The sequence below is a fragment of the Python bivittatus genome, unplaced genomic scaffold (genome assembly GCF_059951505.1).
Source record: "Python bivittatus isolate LINGU-HERP-01145 unplaced genomic scaffold, Pbiv_v1 ctg000280_np1212, whole genome shotgun sequence".
Taxonomy (NCBI): Eukaryota; Metazoa; Chordata; class Lepidosauria; order Squamata; family Pythonidae; genus Python; species Python bivittatus.
This window is the reverse complement of record NW_028277066.1, coordinates 613075-631595: the sequence shown is the minus strand read 5'-3', so window position 1 is coordinate 631595 and position 18521 is coordinate 613075. Positions and strand designations below refer to the sequence as shown.

The 18521-nt window shown below is 47.6% G+C and overlaps 1 protein-coding gene across 3 annotated transcripts; it reads left to right on the top strand.

The window, feature by feature from the left end:
- Nucleotides 1–247: 247 nt before the first annotated feature.
- CIDEC (cell death inducing DFFA like effector c) lies at nucleotides 248–12503 on the top strand. Of its 3 annotated transcripts, XM_007435848.4 has the most exons (6): nucleotides 248–329; nucleotides 3843–3922; nucleotides 5288–5402; nucleotides 5713–5862; nucleotides 8604–8791; nucleotides 10275–10547. In XM_007435848.4, the coding sequence occupies exons 2-6, from the start codon at nucleotides 3870–3872 to the stop codon at nucleotides 10453–10455; spliced, it is 687 nt and encodes a 228-aa protein (XP_007435910.1). In that variant the 5' UTR covers nucleotides 248–329; nucleotides 3843–3869; the 3' UTR covers nucleotides 10456–10547. The 3 variants fall into 3 exon arrangements, with proteins under 3 accessions (XP_007435910.1, XP_025027348.1, XP_025027347.1); XM_025171580.2 differs by lacking the exon at nucleotides 8604–8791 and having other exon boundaries at nucleotides 10275–12503; XM_025171579.2 differs by lacking the exon at nucleotides 248–329 and having other exon boundaries at nucleotides 3725–3922.
- Nucleotides 12504–18521: the final 6018 nt, after the last annotated feature.

Here is an 18521-nt window from a genome sequence, read left to right as displayed (position 1 = left end):
AATCTGGAAAAAGCTGATGCCCGCTGAGTCAAATATTTTGGGTTGGCATCTAAGTCTGTCTGGCAGCCTGAAGCCCAGACAAGGGCTGAGCTGGGGAGCGACCTCCTCTTTCCTTTTCCCCGGTTACCCAACGGCCTCCGAATGCCCGCAGACCTCGCCCTGCCTGACGCAACGGCCCGGCTGGGTTGGCAGGGCTTTCTAACCCTTGCGGTTAGTGCCTCTCCCTCCCTTTCCTGTCCAAAGGGCACCCGAGGGAGGGCTGAGCTTCTATAAACCCCGAGGTGCCTCGGCCAGGCGGAGGAGAATCTGGATTATCTGAGCAACTGAAGGCAAGTCTGAATTTTCTTTTCAAAGTGGGGGTGGGAGGTTTGAGCCAAGAGTCTTGGATGGGCAAAAAAGAGGTGTAGGAAGGAAGGAAGGAAGGAAGGAAGGAAGGAAGGAAGGAAGGAAGGAAGGAAGGAAGGAAGGAAGGAAGGAGAAAAGGAGGAGAGAGGGAGGAAGGAGGGGAGGAAGGAAGGAAGGAGAGGAGGAAGAGGGGAGGAAGGAGGAAGGAAAAGGAAGGAGGAGAGAAAGGAAGGAAAGGAAGGAAAAGGAAGGAAGGAAGAGGGAGGGAAGGAGGAGGGAGGGAGGGAAGGAAGAGGGAAGGAAGGAGGAAAGAAGAGGAAGGAGGAAGGGAGGGAGGAAGAGGGAAAGGAGAGAGGAAGGGGAATAAGGGAAGAGGAAGGAAGGAAGGAAGGAAGGAAGGAAGGAAGGAAGGAAGGAAGGAAGGAAGGAAGGAAGGAAGGAAGGAAGGAAACTTTTCTTAGCTTGGAAGGACATTTTGGAGTAAAGAGAATAAAAGGGGGTCTCCTCTCCAGTCCATGTGGAAACGTTGACTCTCATTTTATGCTCCTGGGACAGGAGGGGAATTTAGGAAGTGCAGAGTTTGGAAAGCTTGGCAGCTCTGCCATCCTGGATTGCATTGCCCCCCTCCCCGTTGGCATCCATGGCAGGTGTCACCTTTGTCTAACAGCAGGACTGGGACTGGCCCCAACTGTCGGAGGAGCCAAGAGGGGTCACTTCTGCATTTCTGTCGTCTTACGCCTCTGTTCAGCAGGCTGGATTGGATTAGCTCGGTGTTTCTCAACCTTGGCCGCTTGAAGATGGGTGGACTTCAACTCCCAGGATTCCCCAGCCAGCAAGGCTGGCTGGGGAATCCTGGGAGTTGAAGTCCACCCATCTTCAAGCGGCCAAGGTTGAGAAACACTGGATTAGATTATCTGGGGCTGGTTTTGATTGCGGCTCTGAGCTATGGGGCACCCCAGCTGGGCTCACACATTGCACTCCACCCACCTTCCCCAAGCTGGTGCCCTCAGGGCGTTGGATGAGCAATTCCCAGAATGAACACCGTAGCCATAGACTTCTGGGGTTTGGAGACCCAGCACGCCTGAGCGGTGCCGGAAGAAGGAAAGGGGGTCGTCGTGACTCTTGCTTAGGGTGTGATGCCCCCCCAGCCCATTGTGGCTTATTCAGCAGACCACGGGTTCAACAAAGGGTTAGGGTTAGTGGAATGTGCCGACGGGATTAGTTAGCCAAATATTGATATTATGAATTGCTCATCGCAGCATCGAGCTCGATACGTCGATGCCGGTCTTGTGACCAACATCAATTTGTTGGAAATGTGATTGGGGTAGGGGAAACTTACTCCCCTAATACAAACAGCTTCAATTAATATTCATTTTTGGTTTGCTCTTTTCACAATGGGCCAAAGATCCTTGGGGTTTCAAGGGGGGTCCATATGCATTTGAATGGTATTATCCCCCAGCTTTGGAAGGCTTCATTATGTGAGGTTTTATTGGACATGGGGGAATAGCAAAGAAGATAATTATTTAATGATGGACAAATGGAGTTACTCTGAGTTTGCTCCCTTGACACTCCATTTCTCCAGCGGCCCTCTATCAATGCAACTCAACGCAAAGAATATTATTTTGCATGGTCACGTGTAAGGAGTGATTTAATACGTAAGCCGGCATGCTGTCTTGCAATACATTTTCCATGGTTTTTCCCCTGTTCTTTTCCTTTCTCGTACATAAAATGTACATTTTGAATAAAAATAGATACAGGACATCTAGATTCCTGGGGACGTGGGGGAAAGACGGAGTTTAATGCACTATCAGAATGCAGTTATTCGGTTTTTCACTGATCTGCCTTAAGTGCGTGGTGCAAATCCAAGTTCCAAAATGAACCTTTTTTTTTTTACTGACCCAAACAAGTAAATAAAAATAGTGTTGGGAGGGGGGGAGGCAAAGGTTAGGGAAGCAGCAAGGAAGTCAAAAAACCAAGTTGTATGTTTCGATCCTGAGATCTCCTTACATAATGGATTCCCGGGTCGGTGATAACTGTTATCAGGTTTACAATGAGTAATCAGGGCCAAGAAAATAATTTCCCACCCCCATGCCCTGGAAACAGACCAGCATTTAATTCCCAATCTGTTTCTTACCACTGGCCACAGACCAAACCTCCTGCCCTAAAAAAAAAGCAGATTTAAAAAAAAAAAAAAAGATTTATGGTGCTATCAGGAAAGCTGGCAAGTCTTAGTGGAGAATTCAACTTTTTGAAAAAGTCAATGAAGCTCAATTGTGGAGTATCCTCCTGGCAGAAAATACAACTTCTCTGACCCCTTGGGAAGGAAAGTGTAGTGATCATGAATCTCTGTCAGTTGCTATTTCCCAATTCCTCAATTTAGCAGCTCGATGGGCCCGGTCCACCCCAGCTAACCTGAGGACCAGCCTTTAAAAGTAACTACAGAGCAGGGAAGGCAAAGAAGGAATGGGTAGGCACTTAAAAAATCTGCTATAAATAATATCTCCATGTCGAAAAGCATTTCACGTACGTTAATGGTTATCCTTACGAGAACCCGGAGAGATATAAAGTCTCTAAAATGAGCTCAACTCTTGGTGATTAGAGTTGTTTTGACAGGGGTGCAGAAGTCGGTTGGCCGTTGCCTTCTTGGAGAATATCTTTTTCAACTTCCCAGGCTAGCCAATGAGCCTCGGATCCCCTGGTGGTCTCCCATCCCATACTGACCCTGATTAGCTTTCCAGCATGCAAGGTCTGCTAGCTTTTCCTGAAGCTCCCCAGAAGGGAAGATGACATGGTGGCCCCCCGACAGAGGAACAAGGTTCTGGGTTCACCCTTTGCCCTTTTTACCTGGTGGAGATTTTTCACAAGGGAAAAACTTCTTAAGGACTAGCGACACCAGACGTCAAGCTGCAGAAATGGCCCATCAGCCACCCAGACAGTTCAGCTAGGGGACTGTTAGCAAAATAGTGAGGCCCCGTAGCCTGGAGGGAGGGGGGCAAATGACTTGGACTTCCAATGTTGGAAGTTGGCGTTACTCTCTGAGTAGGGTATGTCCCACGCCAACTGCTGAGTGCAACCACTTTTCTTCTCCTTTTGAGTGGAGATCTATATTTTTCACTTTTCAGATCTGTTCTTCTTTTCTGCAAGAAACAAGCCAGGTGCTGGTGTTCTCACGCCTTTGTCTGGGGACCAAACACGTTTCTCGTCGCCACAAAAATGCCAGGCTAAAATGCCAAACGTCTCACACGTAGAGTTCTCTTTTTTAGATAGGTAAAAAGGGTGTAGGTAAAGCCGTTTTTGCTCGCCTGCACCTGCCAGTCAGGAGCACAGAAGTATTGGAAAAGCCCATTTTCTCACCCTGAGCACTTGAAAGGGACATAGAACCAATAATATCCAAACCTTATATTTATCTAGCGGACGCGCTCCATCAAGATGTCACTTTATAAAAAGGAATGAGACGTGAAAAGGACACGCCCTCATCCAGCTTTCTCTTCCTCTAGAGCCTGAATTATATTCTGTGTGCATCGATGGACTATGCAAAGAAATCTTTGGGTCTCCTCTCCCCCAGCTCGCTTTCCAAGTAAGTACCAAGAGATCAGCAGTGATGAATTGTTAGGCTTGGTTTTGTGTAGTTTTTCTCCCCCCACCCCATCTTGAATTAATTCCATCTTGCCGCATCATGGGCTCCGGCATTTTTTTAATTCCGAAGAACTGCAAATTCACATCCAAATACAGTTGTGCCCTTCTCAGAAGACCTGTTAATTTGGCTCATACACGATCACCCGGCATTTCTGGGTGGGAAATGCACTGAAGCTCTACGAAGCATCAGAACAACAACTTGCAATTTTCCACCAAGCCAACCTTGAGGAACAGAACAGGGTTATTTCTTGAAAGAAAGATCACGAGTAAAGCCATAGGGACTGAGAAGTTTTGAAACCATCCTGGAAGATGTTTGGAAAGCGATGAACCCCATTCCTATCATAGCCACAAAAACTACATGGACATGTTCCTGAAGTTTCCAGGAGCCAAGCTTAAAAAATATATATATTTTATGATTTCAGTAAAGTGGGCTCACATATTGTACTGAGCCAATCAATTCTATTTATTAGAGTGTTAGAGTTATATCCCACTTTGCATACAGGCAGTATACTTAGCCTCTATCCTTCCTCCTAATTTTCCCCACAACAACCCTGTGAGGTAGGTTGGGCTAAGGGAGAAGGATGAACCAAAGTCACATGGTGGATTAGAATCTGGGTCTCCCCAGTCCTAGTAGGACATCTGAACCACTACACCAGTGTTGTCCAAACTTGGCCACTTTAAGATGAGTGGACTTCAACTCCCAGAATTCCCCATGCTGGCTGGGGAATTCTGGGAGTTGAAGTCCACTCATCTTAAAGTGGCCAAGTTTGGACAACACTGCACTACACCATCCCGCATAGTGTTTGTTAAAGAAGCCAGTTTCCTGCACTTAACCAGGATTCTAAAACATAAAGGATGCAGGCCTATTGAAGCAACCTTCTTTTGCGGGATTCACCCGATACACTAAACCATAAGCAAGCCACAATTAGCTGAGTTCACACATTGTATGAAGCCGAAACATGGCTTGTTCAGTTTCGGTTTAAGGGGTTGGGTGAACCCAACCCTGGTGGCTTATAAACCATGCTTTGTGGTTTAGTGGGTCGCACAAACTCTTCCAGTTGGGGGTTGTTTATGACTTAGCACCATGTCTCAGTCATAGCTCCCCAAGAGGGATGGAGTGCAGAAGGGTGGTGAAAATAAGGAGAAAACGCAAGATTTTTTGCAGAACGACAGCTGGGGCAACTCTTGGCAGGGAGGGAAGTAACCAGAGCGGAGATGGGAATGAAGGTTGTCCAAACACAACTTGCGGAGGAGGGGGGCTTTTTATCCTCCCCTTCCCATGGAATTCTTCTTCTTCCTCTTCCAGATGTGTGTCGGGCAGTGCTTCCGCTCCCCGTCTCAGGCCGTATCGGGTGAGCAACTGTGAGCGCACGCTGCGCAAAGGCATCATGGCCGAGAGCCTGAACGACCTGCTTGAAAAAGTAAGCTGGGGGTTGGCAAATTCTGGGCAGTGGGCAGAAGGGACCTCCCACCGTAAAAAGTACATTAAGTTAAAGTCTTTCAGAATTCAAGCTGGCCGCAACCTCTGTTTTTTTTAAATGGAGACCAGCGGGCCGTATGCGACGGTGGGAGGGGACTTGCCGCCCCCCTTCCCCACCCCAAGAAAAGCCGCTCGTCCCAAAGCTTCCTTTCTAAGCCAGCTTGGCACCCAGAGGCTCCCTTGGGAACGAATCCCAATCGCCAGCTTTCTCCCTGGAACGGCAGAGCGCCCAGCCTGATCTCTTGCTGCAGGTACGAAGTGCCCTGCTCTTGGTGGGGACCATCACCGTGGTCTTGGACGAAGACGGCACCAGCATAGAATCGGAGGAGTTTTTCCAGACGCTGGAAGAGGGCACGGTGCTGCTGGTCTTGACCGAGGGACAGACGTGGCGTCCAGCCAAGGTGAGTAGCCAAACGTAAGGCTTTAAGCCCAGAAAGATTGGATAGTCCTCGAATCAAGGATGCGCTGTCTTCTAGTTAGGCTGGAAGAGCAGACATCTGCTTCCTCACAGGGCTGGACCTCTACGCCAGTGTTCCTCAACCTTGGGAACTTCAAGCTGGGTGGACTTCATGGCTGGCTGAGGAATTCTAGGAGTTGAAGTCCACCCAGCTTGAAGTTCCCAAGGTTGAGGAACACTGCTCTACACCTAGGTTGGAAGGATTGGTCTGTGGGCGTAACCATGGCTTGTGGGATAAGCCACCACTGGCTAGGCAGGGCAGGGCAGCCAAGAGCTGGAGGCGGCTCACGAGGATAAACCAGTTTTGACTTTGTCCGTTGGAATGGGCATTTCCACAAATGAGAGGGTTTGTTTTTAAATGAATTGATTTATTGAGGAAATGTCCACGGCCACCCTTCTGATAGGCATGACTCTGGGCGGCGAACCACCCAAGAAACCCAAATTAAAACAACATAAATGACATAAAATAGCATAGCGACCGAGCACACTCGTGACATCCCCTAGGTGACATAACCGTGGCTGAGAAACCGGCTCTCCCGTACAGTCAGGGCCCCGGGCTTGATGGCCAAACCAGGTTTTTAATGCAGCTGGCCGGCATTTGTGGGCTGTTTTGGGAAAGGGCTCAAGCACAGGATAATATCGTTTCTACCTGACGAAACCTAGCTAGCGTGTCTGAAGTCTCCTCCCTTGGAGATGTTCATCTGGTATAGTCCTAGCTCAAAACGTGGCCCGTCCTTTCTCTCTTTTCACCCCTCATGGCTTCTCTCCCCCCGTCCAGTGATGTCGAACCTATGACACGCGTGTCAAAGGTGACACGCCACGACACGCCAGCGTTCACCAACACCCAACACCTATTGAGTTTGTGTTACCAAAGAAACTGAGTTTCCGGTTACCGGTTTGAGTTGCCAAAGAAACTGAGCTTGTCTGACTCATTTCATTCTCGTAATGATTTGATGCTCCTTTGTATAATCCAGAGCACCTACAGGATGGGACTGTCTTTTTAAAAAAGTCAATAAATATGTGAAGAATTGTTTCTCTTTTGTTTGGGGTGTGTGTGTGTGTCTATGTGAGTCCAGTTAGGCATTTTCTGAATTTTTCACACGCCGAGCCCAAAAGGTTCACCCTCCCTGCCCTAGCCTGAACGGCCGCTCTTAGAAAGTCATCGCCTTTCGACGGTAGTGTGAAACTTCAGTTGCCGTCATAAAGGCAGGACCGCGTTTTACGCCCGTGGGGAGAAAAGGATGTTTTGCAACCGCTTGGCCGTGGGCGTCCAACAGCATCTACGAAAGGCTGATTAATTTTCAACCTAGTTAGGGGTCGTGACTCAGCCATGCTCTGCAACCCCAATCCATTTGGCTGGCAAACGGGTCAGCGGCTCGTGCAAACGGAGCAAATGAGTTAATTTAGGAGCCGGGGTGCGTGAACCCAGCCGAGGGTTGCCGTCGCTCGCTCGGCCCCTCTGATCCGTCCAGAATTCTCGCAGAACAGTGAAAAAAGGTCAGCTTTATGTAAATGAAACCTTTAGAAGTGGATTTTCGATGCGAGAGCGTTCCGGGATGCTGCTTGGAGGCTCCCTGTGATCACGGAAGAAAAGGGCAGTTTAAATAAGTTTCATCTCGATAAAGGCGAGTCCCACCGTACGATATTACAGAAAGGAAATCGAGCATAGAGTGCTGGAAATGGCGCGCCCTCAGGGTCAAGTTTGGGATCTTCTTGTGTGAAGAGGAAGAGAGGAAAAGGGATTTTTTTCCCCCCCTCCCGGCCACGAATGCCAATTGTGAATTGGTTGCTCTTTAATCATGAGGGCTAGAACCTTGGAAGCAAAATAGAATCTTCCCTGCAATGGAGGCTGTGCAAAGCTTTGATGCAGAGACTCGGTTCAAAGGGGACCTATTTGCTTCTTGGCATTGAATAGAGCAGTGTTTCTCAACCCTGGCAATTTTAAGCTGGGTGGACTTCAACCCCCAGAATTCCCCAGTCAGCCATGCTGGCTGGGGAATTCTGGGAGTTGAAGTCCACCCAGCTTAAAATTGCTAGGGTTGAGGAACACTGGAAGAGACCTTCCAAATTGGATCGAGGGATGGACTTTCAGGTCAAAACAATGGTTGGAACTATAACTGCAGTGAGATGATTGTACGCGCCAAGATGGAAAGATTCGGCCTTACCCACAATGGAGGAATGGCGGGTGAAGAATTTGCTGAAATGGCTAAATCGACTTCCTTGATCAGAGGAAAGACGATATCGAAGTTTATTGCTGCCTGGAAGCCCCTTATGGATTTTTTGTGTAAAACCCCAAAAAACGAACTTACGATTTACGGTCTTGATGACTAGACGGGATTGATTATCGGAAGAAGAGAGTTATGTCGTCACCGTAGAGTAAGAGGTCAATTTATAATTGTACTTATAACTGCTGCAAAGAAGATCGGAAGCGACTTCTTTCTATCTTTTCTATTTTTCTTTTTTCTTTTCCTTTCTTGCCCTGTTAGCTTTCTCCTTGATTTCTTTCTTTTTCTTACTTTATATGAGTTTGTATTCGTTTTTATCTCCCTTTTTAAAAATCGGTCATTAAAACTGTCCGGGAAAAAGAAAAGAAGAGTGGGAGGTTCGCGTGCCTGCAGGCAGACTTATTAGAAATGATCATTCTCGAAGGCTTAGCGTGCCTTTTTTCCCCACGTTTGTCCCCAGACGGCCGGCTACCAGCTCTCGCTGTCCCACAAGCCACGGCGTCGGATTGACGTGGCCTGCATCACGTTCGACCTCTACAAGACCAACCCCCGGGACTTCATCGGCTCCTTGAACATCAAGGCTACTCTCTACGGGACCTACAGCATGTCCTACGACATGCAGTGCTACGGGGCGAAGAGGATCATGAAGTAAGTCTTTGTGGCTCGCCACCCGCCCTCCCGAGCTGAGAAATCGGGGCAATGTCAGGAACTCCGTCCCATCCCCGAAGGGACCAGAGGGCAATGCACAGCTGGTGGGCCCAGAGGTGGATGCCCCTTTGCAAAGCCTTCCAGATGTCGATGGGCGTTGGGTCCAAGAAGCCTGTCCTCACTTGGGGGGGAGAACATGAATTGGCTGAAATGATGTGGCTGGAGGGGCGCGCCGGAGTTTGTCTAAGTTTGGCAAGCACGTTAGGGCTGGACAGGACCTTCCCGGAGCAAGCAAACTTCCCACATCTGGTCAAAAACTGGGCAAACCCGGTGACTATTTTAGAGACTTGAGAGAACTTCCCTGGGTGGAAGCCTGGGTTCAAGATCTCAGGGCAAGCGCACCCCATTGTTGGTGTTGTGGAAACCTTGCCCCACAAAATAATTATTGCTCCCGATGCAGCCCGTCCCTGCTGCAGCTGGGCAGAAACGTTGCCGCGGGACTCCGAAGCATAAAAGCCGGCCGTGGCTTTCGCGATCCTCAGCCAGACAAGAGGCTGCCCGTCGGACTTCCTCTTGAGGGGGCTGTGCAAAGCCAGCCGTTGCGGCCTGCGAACCGGGGCATTTGTTCAACAAAGGCTGGCGAAGATCCAGCCGCAGTGGAATTTGATACGCCCGTGAGCAAACGATGGATGAATTTCAAAGGGGTATTAATTCCAAAGGAACAGAGGAATGACCAACCCGGGGAGACATCCATATAATGTTTAGACGTAGTGCTTCAATATATTCCTTTTACTCTTCCCTCCCCACCTTGCTTCCTTAGTATCATGTCTTTTTACACTATAAATCTAAAGATGGGCGCTCTTGGCATTGTCTAAACCAGTATTGCTCAACCTTGGCCACTCCAAGAGGTGTGGACTTCAACTCCCAGAATTCCCCAGCCAGCCATGCTGGCTTGGGAATCCTGGGAGTTGAAGTCCACACCTCTTAAAGTTGCCAAGGTTGAGAAACATTGATTTATCCTGTCCTGTCTTTATCGTCCGTCTGTCTGTCTGTCTGTCTGTCTGTCTGTCTGTCTGTCTGTCTGTCTGTCTATCTATCTATCTATCTATCTATCTATCTATCTATCTATCCATCCATCCATCCATCCATCCATCCATCCATCCATCCATCCATTCATCCCAGTGTTTCTCAACCTTGGCAGCTTGAAGATGCGTGGACTTCAACTCCCAGAATTCCCCAGCCAGCCTTGCTGGCTGGGGAATTCTGGGAGTTGAAGTCCACACGTCTTAGAGTGGCCAAGGTTGAGCAACCCTGGTCTAGAAGCTGCAAGGGGACCCTTTCCTGCCAAAGTCCAGAGCCGAAAAGCTTTAAATAATAATAAAGAGACGTATTTCGTGAACTCAGCTCAGGGTTCAAAGAGAACTTTAAACCGACGTAATCCGTACAGATGGGCCTTCTCTCCAACTTCTGCTATCTTTCCCAGGGAAGCTCTCCGCTGGACCCTTTTCACCATGCAAGCCACGGGTCACGTCTTGCTGGGCACCTCCTGTTACATGCAGCAATTGCTGGACGCTCCCGAGGAGCCGAAGGAAGAAACTTTGTCATCGCTGCGCCCCGTTTCTGTCTCTTTCCCCGCCTCTCTCACCCGAAAGATGCTGCGTTGAGTTTGGGGTGTGTATGCGGAGGCGGGGGGATATTTTCAGCTCCGCTGCTGCTATGGACTCTGAACCAGGGACGGTTGGCATCGTACATGTAGGGCACCCCCAAGGACCCCGGGGAACGGGACAGGCACCCCTCTCCACCGGCTGGTTTAGGTGGAGTGAAAAAGCACAACCACGCTCGAGACATTTTGGCACTGTTTTAGGATTCTGGGCACTCGTGGATTCTCAGAAGTTGTAATGTGCGTTTCTTCTTGTCCAGCTCTGCAGCTGGAGGGCAGAATTGGTGCTGAGGAAGAGCAACGTTTCTCCTTTCCCTATGCGTATATATTTATTTATTTTTTCAACCTGTATAGGCAAATGTGCGGCCAGCGTGATGCCACGTCTGCTGCTGACTTGTATCGCACGGTGACACTGTGAATTAAAAAGAAAGGCTTTCTTAAACCGGGATGGGCTCTCCCCTGTTCTCAAACGGGCAAGGTTCAGCAGAGAACAGATCTGCAGTAGCTTTCTGGAATGGAGGAAAATAGAGTTTGTTTGTTTCTTCATTCATTCATTCATTCATTCATTCATTCATTCATTCATTCATTCATTCAAATTTGTATAGTGCCCAATTCTCAACAGCTCTAGGTGGCTGACAACAATCAAAGAAAACAGAAATTACAAATCCAGCACACCCTCCAGAACATGATAACCAGCATTATCATTCCTTTTTTATGCAGGGGGCCTACTGGCAGGGAGGAGGGTGGGGGACAGGAAAGCCAGCCCTCTGATTTCCCTGGAAGATTGGATTAATGGGGTCAGAATGTTAGAACCCCCCCATGGCTTTGGGAGGGCATTAATTCTCACCGCTTGGAAGCTGCTTGCCCCATGGCAGTGGGGGAAGCAGTGAAAGCTGGTCGGTGCAGTCACAGAATTGGAACAGAGCTCTGGGGTCATTTAGTGCAATCCCTCGCATGGTGCAGGATTCACTAGACCGGTGTTTCTCAATCTCGGCATCTTTAAGATGTGTGGACTTCAGCTCCCAGAATTCCCTAACCTATGGTGGACTTCAACTTCCAGAACTCTCAAGCCAGCATAGGTGGACTTCAACTCCCAGAATTCCCCAGCCATCATAGATGGAGTTCAACTTCCAGAATTCTCGAGCCAGCATAGGTGGACTTCAACTCCCAGAATTCCCCAGCCATCATAGATGTTCAACTTCCAGAATTCTCGAGCCAGCATAGGTGGACTTCAACTCCCAGAATTCCCCAGCCATCATAGATGGAGTTCAACTTCCAGAATTCTTGAGCCATCCTAGGTGGACTTCAACTCCCAGAATTCCCCAGCCATCATAGGTGGACTTCAACCCCCAGAATTCTGGGAGTTGAAGTCCACACATCTTAAAGTTGCTGAGATTGAGAAACACTGCACCAGACCATCTCTGATAAATGTCTATTCCAGTTCTGTTTAAAGACTTCCAGAAATGAGAATTCTCAACTTCATGCGAAGTTCCAGTGGTTGACAGCTTGGACAACGAGGAAGCTCTTCCTGACATCTAGACTGAACTTCCTTGTGGTTTGAATCCACCACGGTTGTTCTGGCCCTGCTCTCTCGAGCCAGGGAGAATAAGTCCAGTTCTGCACGAGTATCCCATGAGAGATCTGAAGACTGCAGCCCTATATCCCCAAAGTCATTTTTTTCTTTTTTTATGCATATTTTTTTATTAAAAGAAGATTTTACAAAGATTTTAACAACTACAAAAACACAGAAGAATTGGGAAAAGAGATTATAAAAGGGTAAAAGAAAAAGCGAAGAATAACAAAGCACGGACAGGTATCTGAAGAAGCGACTTCCAATCAAGTTAGTTTAGCCATTTCTGCAAACTCGGTCATCTTCACAGTCCATTCCGCCCTTATGGCTCTTTCTGTGGTCTTCCACCTTTGCGCACGTAACAGCCTCGCTGCAGTTGCCATATATAAAACCGATTATCCGTGAGCCTTTTCTGGCTGAGCATCCGCAAGTCCTAATGAGAAAAGTTCCGGTTTCATCTGAATGTTCACTTTTAAAACTCTCTGCATCACCCTAGATATTTGTGTCTGGTATCTTTTCGCAAGTCCGCCGTGCGTGATAAAATGTCCCTTCGTATTTTTCACATTTCCAGCACTGATTAGAAGGATGTTGATACATCTTAGACAGCTGCTCTGGTGTTGTATACCAACGGTGCATCGCTGCAAGAAAGTTTTCTGTTAAATTGTAAGACAATGTGGATTTCAGGCCTTTTAACCCCATTGTCTCCCATTGAGCCATTCGGATATCATAGCCAACATCCTTGGCCCAGTTTACCCAAGTTCTTTATCGGGCTCTTCCTCCATCACTTTTCCTGTGAGCTAAAGTGAACCCCGGTCCTTCCGTTGCTTCTCAGAGAGCCGGGTTTCCAGATGCCTCCCCATCCTGGCAGCCTCCTTCTGAGCTTGCTCCAATGTTTCACGCTCCTTTTCGAAGGCCTGGAGGAGCCAGGGCAGGAGCAGAGCTGAGCTGGTCAACTCGCCAGGTCGATCCATCTGCTCAGCTTCCCAGGGTCTCCTAAAGCCCCTCCTGTGCACTCCGGACATGGGGCCATGGGGCCCATCCCAGATCAGCTCAGGTCCTGCCTGTCAAAGGCACCCGAGTTGGTTGAGTTAGGGATCCAGCATGCTGGCTGGGGAATTCTGGGAGTTGAAGACCGCATGCCTTAAACAATTCTGGCTTGGGAATTCTGGGAGTTGAAGACCACATGCCTTAAAGCATGCTGGCTGGGGAATTCTGGGAGTTGAAGATCACATGCCTTAAAGCATTCTGGCTTGGGAATTCTGGGAGTTGAAGATCACATGCCTTAAAGCATGCTGGCTGGGGAATTCTGGGAGTTAAAGACCACATGCCTTAAAGCATGCTGGCTTGGGAATTCTGGGAGTTGAAGATCACATGCCTTAAAGCATGCTGGCTGGGGAATTCTGGGAGTTGAAGATCACATGCCTTAAAGCATGCTGGCTGGGGAATTCTGGGACTTGAAGATCACACGCCTTAAAGCATTCTGGCTTGGGAATTCTGGGAGTTGAAGATCACATGCCTTAAAGCATGCTGGCTGGGGAATTCTGGGAGTTAAAGACCACATGCCTTAAAGCATTCTGGCTTGGGAATTCTGGGAGTTAAAGACCACATGCCTTAAAGTATGCTGGCTGGGGAATTCTGGGAGTTGAAGATCACATGCCTTAAAGCATGCTGGCTGGGGAATTCTGGGAGTTGAAGATCACATGCCTTAAAGCATGCTGGCTGGGGAATTCTGGGACTTGAAGATCACACGCCTTAAAGCATTCTGGCTTGGGAATTCTGGGAGTTGAAGATCACATGCCTTAAAGCATGCTGGCTGGGGAATTCTGGGAGTTAAAGACCACATGCCTTAAAGCATTCTGGCTTGGGAATTCTGGGAGTTAAAGACCACATGCCTTAAAGTATGCTGGCTGGGGAATTCTGGGAGTTGAAGATCACATGCCTTAAAGCATGCTGGCTGGGGAATTCTGGGAGTTAAAGACCACATGCCTTAAAGCATTCTGGCTTGGGAATTCTGGGAGTTGAAGATCACATGCCTTAAAGCATGCTGGCTGGGGAATTCTGGGAGTTGAAGATCACATGTCTTAAAGCATGCTGGCTGGGGAATTCTGGGAGTTGAAGATCACATGTCTTAAAGCATGCTGGCTGGGGAATTCTGGGAGCTGAAGTCCAGACATCTTAAAGTTGCCAAGGTTGAAAAGCATTGGACTAGATGTTTGGCTGTCAGTAATTTCTTGAGTTTGCAAAAATAAAAAAACCAAAGGGGGGGAGAGGAGGAAATGCTTGTATAAGCCTACAAGAGAAATATGTTAATCTTCTTAAATGAAGCAAGACAGAGAACCATTAACTCATTAAGCAAAAACAGAGGATTTAGCCTGCCATAAAAGTGCTTTTATCACACCCTTCCAGCCAGGGGGAAATGCCAGATACGTCTCCCCAAAGGAGGATAACCCTGGCCCTAGTTGAGCATTCAAATCCCGCTAATCCATCCTATGGCTCATTTTCATACCTTGCACTAAACTAGACCTAAAGTCTATGAATGTTTAGCATGCCCTGTGAACCTAGCCATTTTCAACCAACCCTGGTGTTTCCTTTGTCCAGTGTTTCACAGTTTTAAGATGGGTGGACTTCAACTCCCAGAATTCCCCAGCCAGCATATGTGGAGCCAGCTGCTCCCTTCTGGAATTTTCTTGGAGTCGGCATCTAGCCCACTAGGAAAATTGAGCACTGGCAGCGGGTAGCTCTTCATCAGGTTTGCAAACCATGATATATGCAAGAATGTCTCTGGGCAACTTCCAGATGTTCTGACTTCAACTCCCAGAATTCTCCAGATAGCACATCCATGCAGAGACTGTCTGGGAGTTGAAGTCCACACATTTGGAAGCCCTGATCTATACCCAGGGCCTGTAGACCCTGAACTACAATTCCCAGCATCCCTCACTACTAGCTATAGTGGCTAATGTTCTTGCGAATTGAGTACTGCAGGGCAACGGGATTATCGGGGAACACGATAATATTTCCTTACCATGCTTGCAATCCTCTTTTGCTTGAAACAGCATCAGTTTCAAGGAAGAAGAGCCACAAATCTACATGCATAGCCGTGACACTGGTTTATGGTGCAAACCATGGTTAATTCCAAAGCATTGTAACGTTTTCTGAGCCAAGCACAATTTTTACCTTTTCAATAATGTAGCCAAGGCTACATGCCAAAAGGGTATGAATGAACCCCAGAAGGAAACCTAAGTTGGATTTCATGTACATTTCAACACAATTAACATCAAATCTCATTTATAAGATGCATAAATCTTCCTAAACTCTCTGGGACACATATTTAATTTGTCCCCCTCTTGCCACCTTCAAAGTTACAATCTGAAGATAAATTTTTGACATCGCTGAAAGGCCACCCCCCAATTTTCCGAGGGTAGCGCAGACATCAGATTGTACCTCTGCAGTTTACCGTATCCAAAGACAGGAGAGCCAGAAACTTTAAAAAGCAGCCACCCACACCGTGCAAAAAAATAAAAAGGAAAGGAAACCCACTAAAATCCTCTTCCCAGCAAATCCAGAACTTTTTTGTGTGTGTAATAGACATCTATTTGTAGACCTCTAGCACTCTTGCAATATTAAAAACCTGTGGCCATTATGAGATAGTTGAAGATTCCCAGGGGGGCTAGTAAAGGAACTTAAATGCCCTGAGCCATATGAAAACCAGAAAACTTTAATAAGACAATTTTCATGGCCAAGCTCTGTCCGCCTTGGAGTTCAAGAAGCATCTGCATTTGTTTTAAAAAGGGGGATTAAGAGAAGCTGTTTACGAGCCCAGCGGAAGGCTGTGGCTTCCTGCAAGGGGGAAGACCCATCTCGGCATCCTCTTGTGCAACCTTGTGCAACTGGGGGGGAGGTCAATGTGGGGCCAGGAAGACGTCCGCCTTCCCCAGTCACATCTCAGGTCATTTTGCAAGAACGAATGAAGTCCGTCCTGGGCCAGCCACCAAAGCCGAGCCAGACTGAAAAGCGGGGATGTGGCGGGACGTGGGGAAAAGGAGGCAGAGGAAAACCGTCCCTCCCCTCGCCTTTTGGCTACTCTGCAATTGCGGAATATTTCTGCAACATTTTTATCAGGGAAGCTCTGTAAAAGAGATACAGCGCGTCTTAATTTCCTCCCCATTCTTTTTCCAGATGAACTTTAGAGTGATTTTTGGGCCTCCAGGAGAATTCTCCAGGAAATTTGGCAAGGAAGGGGGTCGTTCTGCAAAGCCCAGGGGTGCTGTAGGACTGCTTCGTTCCTAAGATATCGGTATACTGTACTTTACTGATTTAATTGATCATATCAAAGCCCGGGCATCAGCAACAATAAGATACAGTCTCAATGCCTTGTGAAGTTTCCATACGTTGATGTTGGTATATTATACCTAAACATTAGCAACGCCCTATTATTTAAATAGCTTAGAATATTGAGAATAATATTACCAGCATAAAATGATTTAGCTTTTTCATCCAAAGGGGAGCAGAACGTGGAAAAAGAACCGCTACGAGTCACATCAGAGAAATGGCTCTATACGAGAGGTTTCGATTTTAAGCTGATTACTTACTGAAGTCTCCTTTGGATTGTTGCTTAATGCGTGCGCGTGCGTGGTGTGTGTAGATGTGTGTTTGTGTATATATTTCTATACCTCTTAGTAAAAGGAAAAAATAGATGAATGTACTCTTTAAATTTAAACAAGGATGAATGCCACCATTTCTTGACCGGGCTGCGTAGTTCTGCTCTCTCCTTCTGGTTTTGAAGCTGCTTCTAAACACAGGACTCGCCTTTCTGATCTTCTGGATCGCCTGGTTCAGAGTTTCTCAACCTTATCCATTTTAAGATGTCTGGACTTCAACTCCCAGAATTCCCCAGCCAGGGGAATTCTGGGAGTTGAAGTCCAGGCATCTTAAAGTTGCTGAGGTTGAGAAACCCTGGCTTAGCTTAATGTGTGAACCCAGGCAATAACATTTCTTTCCAGATTTGCTTCTATGAAAGCATATTCTTGGATTGCTCGGGCATGACTGGAGAACTGGCAACAGCAGAGAACTCGAAACCAGACTAAGCAAAAGATTAAAAGCCCATTGAAGAAGTTAATTAACAGCCTAGGCTTAAAAAAAGAAAAAAGTCTATAGTTAGGTGGACTATCATTGCTGTGCAATACCAGATCCTGAAATGCAACATCTTGGGGGCCTCATGCAAGATTTAGAAACGAAAGGAACGTTCTGGGAAATGCTCCAGAGACAAATTTGCGAAATTGAATTTTAGGACATGTGTCAAAGGAGATTGCGTTCATTTTCCAGACGCATTTGCAAGCTTTGCAGCTTCGGAACTGAGGGTCGCCTCGATCGCAGAAGGCCACCTCTTCTCCAGGGTGCAAATGTTGCTTTATGGACAGCTATGAACAAAGGCAATGGATTAAAAGAGAGCCAATGGAAAGGGCAGCAGGGGTGACTTGCCTATTAAAAGAAAACTCAAATAACTACTGCCTTAAAGAATGGAAACCACTGATGGGTTGGGGTGAAGCTTACATGGGGATTTGAAGATTAGATTATAAAGGTAATGGGATATGTTTAGACAAAGAATTATTCCTATTTAATGTATTAAAAACTAGCACTTATGATAGCCTTATTATTTCTAAGACCAGAGATCGATTGGAAGTTATCTATTTTTCATGTCTTCTTTCCTTTTCCTTTTCCCTTACCTCGCCTTTTCTTTTTCTTTTCTTGATATTTTGTATTTCAAGTTTTCCTTTGCATTTCTAACTTTTAAATATGTACCTTTAAAATCTCAACAAAATATTATAAAAAAAACAAAGGAAAGAGCAGCAGGGGTGGGGTCAAAAAAGTCAAGATGGGGCCTCACCCACACCTTCGAAGCAATAGCTGGACTCTGGCCCTGATGCTGCTCTGGGAGGGGGCCCCGTGAGCTCCCGCCCCCGTCTTGCTTCCATACATCCTGGGGCCACCATCTTGACTTTGTGGGCACTCCTGAAGGCCAGAGGGCAGCTGCTGGCCCAGATGCCTTGCAACATCCAAGCGAGCAAAAGCCAAAGGCTAATTTTAGCATCGCTGCCCAAAGGATTCTCAGGCCAGGAGAGGATGAGGCAATGGGCTGCCGGTAAGGATTTATGGAGCGATCGCTGTGGATCGGAGCTCGCGGGGCCCCCTCCCAGTGCAACATCAGGGCCAGAGTCCAGCTATTGCTGTGAAGGGTCAGAAGAAGGGGGTTAATCTCCCTCCCGCCGGTCCCTATGTGGAGCTAAGGCCATGCCAACCCCAGGTTGAAGAGGAATGAGCCCGACCACCCGCTGTTGGGGCAGCTGTTAAGTGGGGGGCAGATAACATGCTGGAACGCTTGCAAGAGGGCCCAAGACCTGGAAAACAGGATGTGTGAAATTTAGATATAGGCTTAAAGCAGCCTGCACCATGGGGAAAGGAGACGAATGTAGATAGTTACGACAGGGTGCTGTCCGTTTAAC

Bases quoted from the DNA above. Each gene is read 5' to 3' on its own strand.
- CIDEC (XM_007435848.4), top strand. From the start codon at position 3,870: ATGGACTATGCAAAGAAATCTTTGGGTCTCCTCTCCCCCAGCTCGCTT. The intron at 5,403-5,712 runs GTAAGCTGGGGG...CTCTTGCTGCAG, and splicing joins TGAACGACCTGCTTGAAAAA to GTACGAAGTGCCCTGCTCTT. The intron at 5,863-8,603 runs GTGAGTAGCCAA...GTTTGTCCCCAG, and splicing joins AGACGTGGCGTCCAGCCAAG to ACGGCCGGCTACCAGCTCTC.